Source organism: Orcinus orca, chromosome 7 (genome assembly GCF_937001465.1).
Source record: "Orcinus orca chromosome 7, mOrcOrc1.1, whole genome shotgun sequence".
Classification (NCBI taxonomy): domain Eukaryota; kingdom Metazoa; phylum Chordata; class Mammalia; order Artiodactyla; family Delphinidae; genus Orcinus; species Orcinus orca.
This window is the reverse complement of record NC_064565.1, coordinates 26817322-26833521: the sequence shown is the minus strand read 5'-3', so window position 1 is coordinate 26833521 and position 16200 is coordinate 26817322. Positions and strand designations below refer to the sequence as shown.

General features: G+C 38.3%; 1 protein-coding gene across 7 annotated transcripts in view; it reads left to right on the top strand.

Annotated features, from left to right (window-relative positions):
* The window catches only part of ZRANB3 (zinc finger RANBP2-type containing 3), a 264853-nt gene that overhangs the window by 95852 nt on the left and 152801 nt on the right, over positions 1 to 16200 (top strand). For 6 of the 7 annotated variants that reach the window (XM_049712663.1, XM_033420297.2, XM_049712662.1 and 3 more), the window contains exon 3: positions 15680 to 15698. The exons of the other annotated variant lie outside the window; for it this stretch is intronic. In XM_049712663.1, coding sequence (XP_049568620.1) covers positions 15680 to 15698 — 19 coding nt within the window. The remainder of the gene's footprint in view (positions 1 to 15679; positions 15699 to 16200) is intronic. 7 annotated transcript variants of the gene reach the window in all.

Sequence of the window (16200 nt, the reverse complement as noted above, 5' to 3'; positions counted from 1 at the left end):
CTTGGACTGTCCCCTCCCCACCCTGCCCTTCAGTGTTCATGCTGCTCATCCTTAGATGGAGAGGTTCTCCATTATTGAGTGTAACTGGATTCCAGTCTTCAGTACAGCTGGGCTCCCAGGGCAGTTATTGTGTTTCCATTTACTAATTCAAAGGCAATATTCTGTAGTCGATTTTTGTTTGGTTTGGAAACAACTGATTCAGCAGTCTCACAGATTATTGTAGTCCTAAATGTCCATCTAATAAGTTTAGAAAAACAACTAATCACCAGTCCCTAGAGTAGAACCTTTGCTCGTTATCACCACACTGCACACAAGAGACTCTGATACTTAAGGGAAAGGGGAAGGTGGAGAAAACCCTCTGCATTTGGTCTTGCTTAAGTCCATTCAGTCAGTGGAGGAATTCCTACATCCTTGGTCTCTAACCTTACACTCCACTGGGTGAGATCTCTTGCCGAATCCTTTAATATGTGTTGGTTTACTATACTTGAGAAGGTGAATTTCTCTTTCTCTTGTTGATTTATATACGAACATTTTGGTTTCAAGGAGTTGTTACTTTATGGTAAAGTTCAAGAAATTGAAATTGTGGCATCTGTGGTCAAGACATTTTCTTTATGGTACCTTTCCTACTCTTCTAGATTATATTGTATATATGCTTTGCATTCACTTCACCTTTCCTTTGAGCCTGGTCTGTCTCTTGCCCCAGAGCTGAACTCAGCAGAGAATCGATCTACACACATGATCACCACTACTTCTCTGAGGATTCAGCCGACAATTTTCTGTCTTTTTTTAAAAAAAATTTTATTGAAGTACAGTTGATTTACAATGTTGTGTTAGTTTCAGGTGTACAGCAAGGGGAATCAGCTATACATAAATGTATATCCACTCTTTTTTAGATCCTTTTCCCATATAGGCCATTACAGAGTATTGAATAGAGTTCCCTGTGCTATATACACTAGGTTCTTATTAGTTATCTATTGTATATATAGCAGTGTGTATATGTCAATCCCAATCTTCCAATTTATCCCTCCCCCCTTTACCTGCTTGTAACCATAAGTTTGTTTTCTACATCTGTAACTCTGTTTCTGACAACAGTTATGTTTAACCCAGCACAACGTTTTTCTAACAGTTGCCTCTTACCAGTGCATCAGAATTGCCTGGAAGCTTACTAAGAATACATATTCCTGTTCCAGATATACTGAATAAGACTCTTTGGGGGGAGGGGATGGGGTTCAACATGGGAATCTACATTTTATTCAATTTTCCCTGTGACTACTACTGTCCTAAGTATTTTTAAATTAATTTTTATTGAAGTATATTTGCTTTACAATGTTGTGTTAGTTTCTGCTGTACAGCAAAGTGAATCAGCTATACATATACATATATCCCCTCTTTTTTGGAACTCCTTCCCATTTAGGTCACCGCAGGGAGCTGAGTAGAGTTCCCTGTGCTCTACAGTAGGTTCTCATTAGTTATCTGTTTTATACATAGCAGTGTATATATGTCAATCCCAATCTCCCAATTCATCTCACCCACCCACCCCTCTTTGGTATCCATACATTTGTTCTCTACATCTGTGTCTCTATTTCTGCTTTGCATATAAGTTCATCTGTATCATTTATCTAGATTCCACATAAAAGCGATATTATACGATATTTGTTTTTCTCTTTCTGACTTCACTCCGTATGACAGTCTCTAGGTCCATCCACATCTCTGCAAATGGCGCAATTTCATTCCTTTTTATGGCTGAGTAATATTCCATTGTATATATGTACCACATCTTTATCCTTTCCTCTGTTGGTGGACATTTAGTTTCCTTCCACGTCCTGGCTATTGTAAGTAGTGCTGCAGTGAACATTGGGGTGCATGTATCTTTTTGAATTATGGTTTTCTCTGGGTATATGCCCAGGAGTAGGATTGCTGGGTCATATGGTAGTTCTATTTTTAGCTTTTTAAGGAACCTCCATACTGTTCTCCATAGTGGCTGTGTCCATTTATATTCCCACCAACAGTGTAAGAGGGTTCCCTTTTCTTCACACCCTCTCCAGCATTTATTGTTTATAGATTTTTTGATGATGGCCATTCTGACTGGTGCGAGGTGATACCTCATTGTAGTTTTGACTTGCATTTCTCTAGTAATTAGTGATGTTGAGTATCGTTTCACGTGTTTGTTGGCCATCTGTATGTATTCTTTGGAGAAATGTCTATGTAGGTCTTCCGCCCATTTATTGGATTGGATTGTTTTTTAGTAATATGGTATTTTTAAACAACAACCTCAGACAGTGTTAGATCTTTACGGTGCATTCAACAGATGACATATTAAGTATGCCATCAACTAAAATTCACAGATTTTAAAAACACGTACTATGTTATGGGAAAGAAGACCAGAGACTTAGGGTTTAGAGTAGGGAGGAATGAGAGTCAAGACATATAAACTGTAGTTGTTTGACTATCACACCTCAATTCCTAGATTGGATTTTATAGTCTTTCAATTTATGTTCTTAAGAGCATACAGGATTAGCAGATTTTTTTTAGGCACTTTAAGTCACAAGATGATGATGTCAAAATGTTATAAAAATGTTATTTTGCTTAATATTCTGTGATGTTCACTTATAATTGAGTTGAGTGTTATTTATAAAGAATGCTGGTAATATGCTTTTGAAAGAGAAAGATCTCAGTATTTGGTCAGAGAGAGTGAAGCGGAAGATTCTCTTCTGTTTGAGACAACTTTTCTCTAATCGGTTATCTCTGTAACATTGTCGCCGTTTTTATATATAGGGTCTGATTTCTTTTCTTTTTCTTTCTTTTTTCTATTTATTTTTTTGGCTGCTTTTGGTCTTCATTGCTACGCACCGGCTTCACTAGTTGCAGTGAGTGGGGGCTACTATTCGTTGCGGTGCAAGGGCTTCTCATTGCGGTGGCTTCTCGTTGCAGAGCACAGGCTCTAGGCATGTGGGCTTCAGTAGTTGTAGCACATGGGCTCAGTAGTTGTGGTGCACAGGCTCTAGGGCACATGGGCTTCAATAGTTGTGGCATGCAGGCTCAGTAGTTGTGGCTCGCGGGCTGTAAAGCGCAGGCTTAGTAGTTGTGGCGCACGGGCTTAGCTGCTCCACGGCATGTGGGATCTACCTGGAACAGGGCTCAAACCTGTGTCCCCTGCATTGGCAGGCGGATTCTTAACCACTGCGCCATCAGGCAAGTCCCTGATTTCTTTTTTCTACTATTATTTTGTATTTCCTCAATTCTGAATTTATAACAATTCTGTTTTTACACTCAAGTATAGTGCTTTGAATTTATTCCCTATAAAATTTACATCTATTGGTATGTGCTCTGTGTGTTCACTCTTCTGATAAATCCACATTTTGTTTCTTCATCCAGTCTTAATAGAAGGGTTTTATGTATCAAGCTAAATTCATAGCCCATTGGCACTGTACCAGAAACTTCCTTCAGGTCACCACGGATGTATTCTAAGATAGATATTCGCAAACTTTTTCTATAAAGGGCCAGATAATAAATACTTTAGGCTTTGCGTGTCATATAGTCTCTGTCACTAGTACTCACTTTTGTTTTTGTTGCATAAGAGCAACTATTGATAATATTAAATGAATAAGCAGGACTGTGTTCCAATAAAATTTGATTTTCAAAAAAAAAATTGATAGGCCAGGTTTGACATATGGATGGTAATATGCAAACTCTTGTTTTAAGGGAGTGAGAATTCTCTTTAATTGTTAAGTGCTGAGTTTTCCTTTAGAGTATAACCCAAAGAACAGTACTATAAGAATATTCTGGATTATCTGAATAACTAGTTTAAAATCAGGCATTTGGTACTCTGTTTTGCATTTAGGGTTGTATGAGGCATCTCTCCTCCCACATACACCCACACCAAATACTTCTTATTATGGAATGCTGAATGAATAAAGGTTTTTACAACACTTGGAATAGAGAAAAGAGAATAATTGAGGTATCACCTGGCACAAAGGGGTACATGCATGCAGAACATCATACTCATGATGGAACTGATTGATTTCTTTAGCTTCTGAACTTTAACATATCAGTAACCATGATAGTCCATATGAAATGAAGAATTTTTCTCCTCTTAATTATAGTCATAGTTATATACCTGTTTGATACAGATTTCCGTAACACCTCAGAGTTGACTTGATATTTATGTGATTGAGGTGTCTACAGTGTTTCCAAATCACTTCTTAAACTTGGCCTTGGAATTTGTGGCAGAGCCTGATGTTACTTTCCCCAAAACCTTTATTCCCTTTTTCCCTCACTGACACAACCCAACCCTGGTGGGGGGGAGTGTCTGAATGACCAGCTAAAACCCCACTTTTCTAAGCTCCATTTCAACCATAGGAGTGGTTATGTGACACAGTGTAGCCAATGAGACATTAGTAGAAGTTGCTGAATAGGGATTCTGGGAAAACCTGTTAAAATGGGGTCAACCCAGCTGGCATGTACCCTTTTGTCCTCTTCCTTTCTTCCTGCATCAAACAATGATGCCAAACCTGGAATTGTCACAGCTATCTTTTGACCTGCCAGGAAGAAAGAACAAAAAAATTGTAGAGGTGTGGCTCTGACATCTTGGCTGCTGCTCCAGCATGGACTACTAACTCCAAGCTTCCTGTTCAGTGGCAGGAGGGACGGAGTGAGGGGGAAAATAGGCCTACCTATTTTGGTCATTACTATTTGGGTTTATACTTTGTGCAGCTGTAAATTCTCTCTCATTAAAAAAGTAAATACATGGGCTTCCCTGGTGGCGCAGTGGTTGAGAGTCCACCTGCTGATGCAGGGGACATGGGTTCGTTCCCTGGTCCGGGAGGTTCCCACATGCCACGGAGCGGCTGGGCCCGTGAGCCATGGCCGCTGAGCCTGCGCGTCCGGAGCCTGTGCTCCGCAACAGGAGAGGCCATGACAGTGAGAGCCCCGTGTATTGCAAAAAAAAAAAAAAAAAAAGTAAATACAGGATATGGATACAGTTTATATATTAAGTAGATAGAAAGCTATTTCTTTTCACCGTAAAACCCCAAAGCATCAATTCAGTTTCTGCAAAATGACACCATCTATCGTATTAAATTAATATTGCTAAGTAGAATTATTTTTATTTTGTGGTTTATTCTTCATTTTATAAAAGTGTTCTCATTTTAAAAATACTTTCTAAACTCTGTAAGTATAAGGAATTTGTACCTAGTTTTGAGTTTGTTCTTATTTGACATAAAAAATTCTTAATTAACAGTAAGTTTTTTGGAGAATATTTTCTTTTGAAATGAGCTTGATGATTACTCAGATATGAGGACCTGCTTGAGGCATTCATTTTGAACCCAGCCAATATATTTTTTTAAACATGACTTGAATTTAATTTAATTTAATTTATTTATTTATGTATTTATGTATGGCTGCATTGGGTCTTCAGTGCTGCACTCAGGCTTACTCTAGTTGTGGCGCGCGGGGGCTACTCTTCATTGCAGTGCATGGGCTTCTCATTTCGCTGGCTTCTCTTGTTGCACAGCACGGGCTCTAGGCACGCTTGCTTCAGTAGTTGTGGCATGCGGGCCCTAGAGCGTGAAGGCTTCAGTGGTTGTGGTGTGTGCACTCAGTAGTTATGGCACGTGGATTCTAGAGCGCAGGCTTTGTAGTTGTGGCGCACAGGCGTACTTGCTCCGCGGCATGTGGGATCTTCCCAAACCAGGGATTGAACCCGTGTCTCCTGCATTGGCAGGCAGATCCTTAACCACTGTGCCACCAGAGAAGTCTGAACCCAGCCAATGTTTTAAACCTTTTATTTCTTCAGCTGTGCTGTGCGGCACGCAGGATCTTAGTTCCCCAACCAGGGATCAAACCCGTGTCTCCTGCAGTGGAAGCTCAGAGTCTTAACCAGTGGACTGCCAGGGAAGTCCCTCTCAATGTAACCTTTATTGAACATTTGGATAGAAGTGACTAATCCCCTAATTTTGCCTTACAGTCTTTACCCCAAAAGGGTGCATAACATTAGTAGCACTTAGTACACTTATGGCTTATATGTTTGTGTACTGCTCAGACCAAGAGCCTAGCACTATGTGTGGTGCTCAAATGAATATTTGGTGAATGACCAAATGAATATTGTGTGCTTGGTGGTTATTGAAACTGAAAATAATTTTTGATACATACTTGCCTTAATTCACCCTCACATCTCCACAAGATAGAGACTATAATAGAAGTGCTTAGGTTTTATTAACGTATAATTCAATAAGTCCAAAAACTAGGCCAAAAGGAATTTGTAAACAAAAGGTTATTGTCCTACCATATTCTGAGAGAGCTCTCAGTTTGTAATAAAACTATTTAACTTATTCCTCCATGTACCTAGCAACATTTAAGTATCAGTGGTGTACATGTCTTTATTAAGGAATTCTAAAACTGTAAATCATTTTTACTACTTATAAAGTCTCTTTAGACTAGATCACGCAGAGCTGACTTACTTCTTAGTTGCTTTTTTATATGAACTATGTTTTTGTTTTTAACTCCAAAATATTGTAATGAATGTTATTGTCTAATTAAGCCCTAAAAATTCTCCACTAATTACTGCAGGAATAATCAACTGTTTTGACCTGCAGTTTTATAAACAAGAATAAATAATTGCGTCGAAGCTAATATGTGGTATAATGGCCCAGTGGGAATTATTATACATCCTGAAAACAATAATAATTCTCTCAAAACAGCTGAGATACACCTTTTTTAAAAACAATTTAGGAGGATGCAGAGACTATTTCCTGTTTTGCTCTTGTAAAAGTTATAGGGTAATTTTGTGCTAATGAAGTCAGACTAACGAAGCATAATATTTTCAAAATATTATCATGCATTAGGGACTAGTTTAATTTTTAAAAACTCATGAACAGGAAAAGCAATTCTTTTTAAAACTTCTTTGGTCTTTTGGTATACACAAGGATTTGTTTATAATACCTCACATCTCTTATGTACCTTGAAATTATTACCAGGCTTTTATATCCTTCCTGTATGTGACCAGTGTTTCATAACAGGTAAAGAACTAACACAAAAGAAAACACTAAATGTTATTTTAACCTGTTTTTCAAATATGCAGCAGATGTGGGTTGCTTCACGTAAAGTCTTTCTCCTTTTCCTTCCCTGTCAACAGACTCTAGAATTCTTTGGGTATACCTTCCATGTGCCTCTGAACATTGGTGGGTAAGGATATGTTGTCTAGAGCTACTTAGGATGACACAGTAGAAAGATGACATGAGTTACCTACTGAATTTATCACCTGGAACCATCCCACCCTGGATTTCTTGCTATATATTATATGATATATTAATTCTCTTTAGCGATTAAGCCATTTTGAGTTGTTTCTTTTCTTGCACTGCATCCTTATGGAAACAGTGTTTATAAAACCAGTTTTTAAAGTCAGTCAAATTTCCTTCCATTAATAACGGCTAAATTGGAAGCTGCTGTCCTCTGTATCTTCCCTTTATTCATTGCCAGTATTTACTTACTGACAGTGAAGATAGTTATTTGGATTTTTTTTTGTAAGTTTATTTTATTTATTTATTTATTTTTGGCTGTGTTGGGTCTTCGTTGCTGCTCATGGACCCTCTCCAGCTGCGGCGAGCAGGGGCCACTCCTCGCCGCGATGCGTGGGCCTCTCACCACGGTGCCCTCCCCTGTTGCGGAGCACGGGTTCCAGGAGTGCAGCCTTCAGCAATTGTAGCACGTGGGCTCAGTAGCTGCGGCTCATGGGCTCCAGAGCGCAGGCTCAGCAGCTGTGGTGCACGGGCCCAGCTGCTCCGCAACATGTGGGATCCTCCTGGACCAGGGCTTGAACCCGCGACCCCTGCATTGGCAGGCAGGCCCTCAACCACTGCGCCACCAGGGAAGCCCTATTTGGATTTTATTGAACAGAACTTTTTCTTTTTTTTTTAATTTATTTGGTTCTGCTGGGTCTTAGTTGCACCAGGCAGGCTCCTTAGTTGTGGCTTGCGAGCTCCTTAGTTGCGGCTTGCCATCTCCTTAGTTGTAGCATGCGAACTCTTAGTTGCAACATGCACGCGTGATCTAGTTCCCTGGGATCAAACCCGGGCCCCCTGCATTGGGAGGTCAGAGTCTTAACTCACTGAGCCACTAGGGAAGTCCCTATTGAATAGAACTTATCATCACCATCATAACAGCAGTAAAGTTTTTATGGTATTCCCTTTACAAAGTACTATCTTACCTCATTTTATCACAGCTCAGCTTACTTGGCTTAGTTGTTTCATAAAACAGATGAGACTAAGAAGCTGGATATAGAGGTCTAGGATATATTTAATTATATGCTTGCAAATAAGAGCAGTGCTCTAAGCTTTTACAGAAATGCAGCAGACCGATTTGATATGCAACCAAAATAAATACTGTTGTTTTGTAGTTTTTATTTGTAACAGAAATTTCCGACTCAAGGGTAAGAATCACAGACTCAAATCAGTTGTTTAAATAAACCCTCCAGAGGTTTGATTGTTTTTTTTTTTTTTAAATCTGGGGCTTAATTAGCTTTAGTTTCAAATATAAACATGCATTGTATGTCATAAGAACTTCAGGATATTCCGGGAAAAGAGTCCAAAAAGAGGTTTTAAATGTGGATCTATCTGGAGTATATTGTAAAAGCCTTAGGTACAGATTTAGGAGTTGTATATGTGTGATACTTAAAACTATGAGAATGGATGATAGCTTTAGGGATTTAGGTAGAGCACAAGGAGAGAATGACTAAAGATTGAACACTAAAGAGGGTGGGTGGGGCTTTCCTGGTGGCGCAGTGTTTGAGAGTACGCCTGTCCATGCAGGGGACGCGGGTTCGTGCCCCGGTCTGGGAGGATCCCACATGCCGCAGAGCGGCTGGGCCCGTGAGCCATGGCCACTGAGCCTGCGCGTCCGGAGCCTGTGCTCCACAACGGGAGAGGCCACAACAGTGAGAGGCCCGCATACCACAAAAAAAAAAAAGAGTGGGTGGAAGAGGAGGCACCAGGGAATGGGGCAGAAGATGAAAGCTAGGAAGAGAGTCAGGATTGCTGGGAGGCCGAGGAGAGCTTTTGCAGGAAGTGGTTGTTCTATCCCAGACACCATGAAGAGGTCAGGCTAGATGAGAGCTGAAGCTGAAGGTGTCCTGACCACATCTACTTGCCATTTGCCAAAGCAAAGAATGTTTTTCTAATTTTCAACCTCAATTTTTTCCTTTTATCATGTTCATGTTAGTATCATGTTACAATATTATATTGTGCACTTTTGGGATTTTACACAAAATCAGTAAAGGTGTAAATCTTACGTTATTATTTGTGACATATAAATATACATGTATATTTATATACACTTGCACACATACCCACACATATAATAACTTGTGCTTACAAAGACTATTTCCAGAAGGCTACCCAAGAAATTGGTTACTTTATTGCCTTCAGAGCAGCCAACATCTGGGACATCCTTGAGGAATAGGGATTGAAGAGAGATATTCTACTTTTGTACCTCTTAAATCGTGTGCATATAATGTATCTCCAATTCCAAAAATAAATAATATTAAAGCTAAACAAATAAAACAAAGGCCATTTTATCACGTTGAACTTTGATAATTATGGGGAAAAGTATTTTAAGACACTGCTGTGGCTGGAAAAAATGTTATGACTTGGTCCTCTGAACTCATGGTTCCTGTAGCTTGGTCTGTAAGGGAGAGTGGGTGGATTTATTAAAGTAACGTTAAGTTAGCATTGGTCAAATATACCATAGTAAAGAGTGGTATGGTAGTATGTTATCAACCATATATATATATATATATATATATATATATATAAATTGTTGATTCCTGCTAATGGACAGTTAGCAAAATCCAGTAGCCAAAAGTTCAGTATTCTCCTTGGGGTAATAGCCCACTTCTGAAGCCAGAAGATGCATGGTAATTGATTAAGCAGATCCTGTTTTCTCGTACTGAGTCCTGAATTCTGTACTTATGATTCAAAACAGAGTTAGAGCATTAAATTCTCAGTGTAATCAAAATATTCTCTTGGAGAGTTTTGCTGTTTTCTTTTTACAGACATGATTTATTCAAAAGAGATATGGGTGTTAATTATAGAAAAGGTGGTGTTTTAATATAAAGAAATTGGAGAAAAGCATCAGGTTAAACATAAATTATTCAGTTCTATGAGTATTAGATTAGAAATTTAGCTGGTATGTAAAGTGATTGTCAGGAAAGTATAATGCTGTTCAGTTTTCTCTTTTCTATCTGTATAAGAATTTGGGTTAAAAATAGCAAACACTGAGCATGTGCATCATAGATACAGCTGCTGCAAACACCAGAGGTATGGATGCAGTGATACTGTAAGTGGATGATTAATGTAAGGGGCCTTAAGGTTTTGTTAACAGCTCAGTGAAATGAAAAGTTGCTTTTTGATGTCTGCAGCCAAGATGGATAAATTATGATTTAAACAATTAACAATGAATTTGGAACAAAGAATAATTTATTTTTTGTAAAAATGGAAAACTGAACTGCTTGTAAAATTCAGATAAAATTGCATAGCTGTTGGCATACCAAACCAGGTTTAGCAAATACAATGAATATTCTTTAATGAAGGAAGTTTTCTTTTTAGCTGTAGGTTAAAGTCCCTATAATTCGAATTGTATTTGCCATTTCCCAATGGGAGAAAAAGCTGTTTTTATTTCCTTGGATATAAAGTAATTATGGGCAGTCCTTCATTTACAAAGTAGACTTTAGTTTCATTCAAATGCGGTATAAAATTTTTATGAAGTGAGAAATTGGATTAGCTATATTTTCCCTTTTTATATTATGGTCTCCATCAGTCATCTTTCTTGTTTCCCTTCTCGCTGTTGACTCCATGCCCACTGTTCAGGTTTCCAACATGTTATATAGCTACTGCCCTATTTTTAATTTTTCTTTTCTTTTTGCTACCAAAATTCCTTTCTGATTACTCTGTATCTGTCACCTCCCTTTTTTACTATCCACAGTCCCCTTAACAAGTGAGGATTGCAAGTGAGCTTACAAGTGAGCTCCTGATAACTTAGTATGGTGGCCTTTTAGCCCTCATCCTTGGCAACATCTTCGTGGCGTTAGACACCGTTAACCCATTTACCCTGTCGTGGATGTGTTTCCCCTGGACTTCTTAGTCCCTGCTCCTTGTTCTCCACCTCCTTGAATACTTTTAGTTCCTTCCCTTTGCTTTTGAAGTAAGAATGTTTCCCGAGGATCTAGCCATGAAAAAAATTCCCTCCTTTTTACAGTTTACACAGGAGAATCTCATTCATTTCTGCTTCTGTTATCATCTTCATGCATAGCTACCTTCTCATTTTTATTTATTGTCTTGACTTGATTCCCAAGTTCCTGATCCACAGGTGTTGCACTCATAGAGCCAATAAGATATTTATGGGGTTATGTATACTATTCTATCTTTAAAAAATCTTCTCTGTACCCTAGTTTTCCTGCTGGCTACTACCATATTTCTTTGCTTCCTTTACAGGATAATTCCTTAAGACAATAATCTCTACTCACTGTCTCCCCTTCCTCTCTTCCCATTCTCTCTTGAACCCATTCAGGTAGGGCTTTTGTTCCCTACTGTTGTATCAGAGTTGCTCTTGTCAGAGCTATGAATCAAATGATCAGTTCTTAGACCTCATTTCACTAGACTTCTCAGCAGCATTTGTTATAGTTGTTCATTCTCTCCTTCTCAAAACACTTTCTTAACTTGACTTCTAGGTCACTACATTCTTCCTGTGTCTTTTTACATTACTGGACAGTCCTCAGTTTCCCTTGCTGGATCCTTCTCCCTTTCGTGACCTCTAATTGTTGGAGTGCTCCACGGCTCAGTCAGTAGCTCTCTTCTCTTCTTCCTAGGTGATCTCATTTAGTCTCCGGGCTTTAAATATCATCTGTTTGGTATTCTGCTTTAGAATAATTTTAGTGTCCCCTCTCCTTTGTTACCTCCCTTCAATTTTGCACATTCAGATTTTCAGAATGTGTCCCTTCTTCTAGAGTCCTTATTTAGAATACACATCATCCATTAAATTCATACATATTGCTCACCAGATTTCCTTTTCATCTTCTCCTATCTTGAATCTGTGTTAAGGTGTTTTTATTGTTTGGCTATTTTTCTTAAGTATGTTTCCTCAGATGGTTTGCTTCAGTGATATAATCTTGGAGATCTTGGTTAACCTCAAATATCTTTTTGTCATCCCTTTTAATTAATGGGTATCTCAGCTGGATATAAGATCCATGAGTTCTTCTGCTTTCCTTTCAAGTAGTCTAGATTAGCTTCCATTGTTTTTTAGTCTCTGGTGTTGATGATAAAATTCCAATACACTTGTTTTTTCCCTTAATGATAATTGTTCTTTCTGTCTGAATACTTACAAGGTTTTTTTCTTTATTTATAAGATTAATGAATTTTATAAGGATGTGAGTAGATACTTGTCTTTTCTCTTCAATTCACCCTGAAACATGGTTACCCTTTTCAATTATCCACCAGAGGTGTTTCTTTAGCCCAGAGAAATTTTCTTTTATTATTTACTTAATTGTTCTCTCTCCTTCATATGGTGTGTCTTTTCCTCTTTTGAACACCTATTTTTCACATTAGTTTTCTGGATCTATCCTTCAAATGTTTTTGTTTGTTTGTTTTTTTCTTTTCCTTCACTACTTCCATTTATTTAACTTTCTGCTCTGTGCTTTGAGATAATCTTTGCACTTCATCTTCTAGTCTGCTCAGGTGTCAATAATGATCACATTTTTTTCAAAATTCATTTACTCATTTTAGTCTGGAAATCATGGAAGAGAGTGTGTGTGTATGAGTGTGTGTGTGTGTGTGTGTGTGTGTGTTGCATTAGAATTTACTTAGGTGCTGAAACAATTTTTGTGTAGGTTTTTATCTTTTCTAGCACTTCTCTTTCACTAGATATGTGTTCTGATTATTCACTTGTATTCTGCTTTTTCAAATGTTTGGGCCTCTCACATGATCTGTTATTTTTCTGTGATAGCTCATTGGAAATCAGGTCTGGTTGCTGAACTGCCCTTAATAGCAGGAATGCCAGAGGTCAGGATAGATGTAGTGCCTAAAGTTGAAGGACAGCCCCACTAGAGATACCTGAAGGAAGCCCAGTGCTCTCTGATGTACTTGAACTGCCCTAGTTTCCAAAGTCAGGAAAGCCCACTTGTCTCCTGTTAAAATCCAGCATATCCAGAGGGCTCCAAGATACTCTTACAACTGGGGTCTTCAGATACTTGAAAGCCAAGCCAATCCAGCTATCCACAGCCCTTAGTTGTTGCCTGGGGCTCTGATGCTGCTTTTCAGTCAGTTAGCCACCCACAGGGCAATTTAGTTGCATACCAGTTCTTCACTAGAGTCATAAACCTTATCTAGCAGCCATCAGGTCACAGCCTCTGCTTCTCTTTAGAAAGTTAAGGAACTTGGAGTTGGGCATAGAGGAAAACAAGCCACAGTCAAGTTGTCATATTACAGAATACCCTGGATCCTTTCTCATTCCAATGCCATTACATTCTAATGAGTCTCAGATTTATTATATCTCCAGTTCCCTACCATTCCCCCAACTCACATATCCAGTGGCCCACTCAACAGTTCAACTCGGATATCTGATGGATATCACAAAGGTTACACGTCCAAACCGAACTTTGGATTATCATCTCCAAACCTACTCCTCTCCCAGCCTTTCCTGTCTCAGTGAGTGCATTACCCCCATTTTTCAGTTAATTGCTTAAGACAGTATCTTAAGATTCATTTTTCTCTGTCTCTCATTTTATATCCACATCCCAATCGATCAGCAAGTCCTGTTGGCTGTACTTTCAAAATGTACCTAAACTGACCACTTCTCACCTCCGTCATCTCTACCATGCATCCATCTATCCTTTTTCCTTTCCTGGTCTACTTCAGGTGCCTCCTGACTGCTTTCTGTGCTTCTGCTCTTGCCCTCTACAGTTTATTCTCTAGAAGGCAGAGTAATCTTTTTAAAAGGTAAAATGTTGCTTACTTCCAAAGGTTTCTAATAAAATCTAGACTTCGTGCCATTGCATATAAGGTTCACCGTGGTCAGGACCCTAGGTGCTTCCAACCTTATTTTCTACCATTTTCCATGACTCAGTCCACTTTAATCATGTTAGCTTCCTTCCTCTTGCTTAACTACATCATAACCATCTTATCTCAGGGCTCTTGCACTTGCTCATCCCTTTGCTGAGAGTACCCTTCCTCCAGATTTTCTCATGATTCCCTTCCTCATTAAATTTGTGATTTGTTCAGATCTGTTGGAATTGCCTTATCATAAAGATTATTCCTGACCACCCTATAAAATAGCTCCTCCCTTATTTCCCTATTCCACCTACCCTGTTTTAGTTTTTTTTAATAGCATGTATCACCACTTGAATCATTTATTTGTTCATTGTCAGAAATTCTTCCAGTCACCCTCTAGGAGGGAAAGACTTTTAAATTCACTGCTATATCCCTAGCACATAGGACAGAGCCAGGTACATAGTAGGCACTCAATATATCATATATACTTGAAGTGACATCTTTTCCAAATTTGAGTTGGATTTTATAATGAAAAAGTAGGTATATGCATGAATCTTCCTGGAAATAAGTCATATTTTTCAAAGTATTGCTTTTTAGTTTTCTGCTTTTTAGGCTTGTTTGCAAAAAATGTAATAAACTTTTTACTCTTGCATATGTTTTAAATTTCAGTTAAAGTATTTGTGTTTTATTTTTCCATAAAAATACTTAATATGTAACCTGACATCTTTTTTCATTTTAAGAACGAAATTCCATTTTACTTGTAACTTATTCCTTAATGATATATTTATTACCAAATTATTAATTTGTGTCTTATGTTAAAAGAAACCATGTAGTATTGTATAATGTCAAGGCCATTGGGAATAAAGGAAGGAAAAAATACAAATAGGGACTTTTTTCCTCTCTGATTTTTATAATATTCCAGTATTTTTTTTACATTGCCTGGAAATCCCCTCAGTTAAGAGAGAGGTTTTTCTCCTTACAATGTACTCACTGTTTCTAAGGGACCCCTCATGATCTTGACCATATCTGCTATTCTTTCTCTTTGCTCTTTGGTTTTTTCTTCTACTTAGGACCTCAGTTTATGCCCCCATCCTCAATTTTCAGTGGATAGAATTTACTTCTATAGGTTAACAAGAAAGAACAGAGAAGAGAGAACTCAGTAAAATAATAGTAGGAACCAAAATTCAGCTTGAAAATAGTCTTAGCGTGTATAATATAGCGTATATACTTTTACCTATAACATGCTAATGCACTTTAATACAGCATTCTTCTAATCTCTAGGGAAGACCAATTTTAAGGTTTATTGGTACGGAGGGAAGTCATTGGTACAGAGGGAAGTCATTGGTACAGTCACTTGCCATTTTGCTCACATTTTGAAGGGTCATTGTAGCTGTCGCCATTGGTGGGATGTAGGAAACAGTACACCTGAAACTCTAACACTCCCACATCCATATGCTGTTGGCAGCTGGAGAGTCTTACAAATCAGCAATGGCCCATTTTCTCATCCACACTTATAAACACCTCTCTCTGGCTTAGTACTTTAACATTTGTAAACTATTTTGTGGCAAGCTACTCGATCAGAACTTTTTAAATGGCTGACTTTGGTAATTAAGAGATTAATTTGGTTTTATTTTTATTTTTTCCAGGTGTATGGTGGCTGATGAAGTAAGTGTTTTCATGATTTTTATGTCTTTTATAAAATTCCCCAACCAGTTTTTGTTATCTGTTATTTACCCTGTGTTCTCTGTCTTTCATATGACTATATATCTGTATGTGGAGAGGACAGTGGGAGAGCGAGGGAGGGCGGGGCATGGGGGCAGCAGAGAGAATAAGAATGAGAAAGAGAGAGTGTGCGTGTGCATATGCGTGTGCACATGCCCGTGCACAAGGCATGCATTTGGAACATGTTAGTGTTAACATTAGTGATTCAAAATTCTATATTTTTGGCCTCAGAAGCATGAATGCAGCCCCAAATGAAACTGAACTCTTTTCTACTTGTCATAATGCTGCTTGCTTAGAAGCTGAACTTTTAAGATTTGGCTCTAAAGGTTATTGTTAATTGTTTTGTATGAGTGTGAAGCATAATGTTAAAATGGCATCTTACTATTACTAAACAATTTGATACCTTGAAGGGGCATGTACTCGTATACATTCATATTTAGGTTTT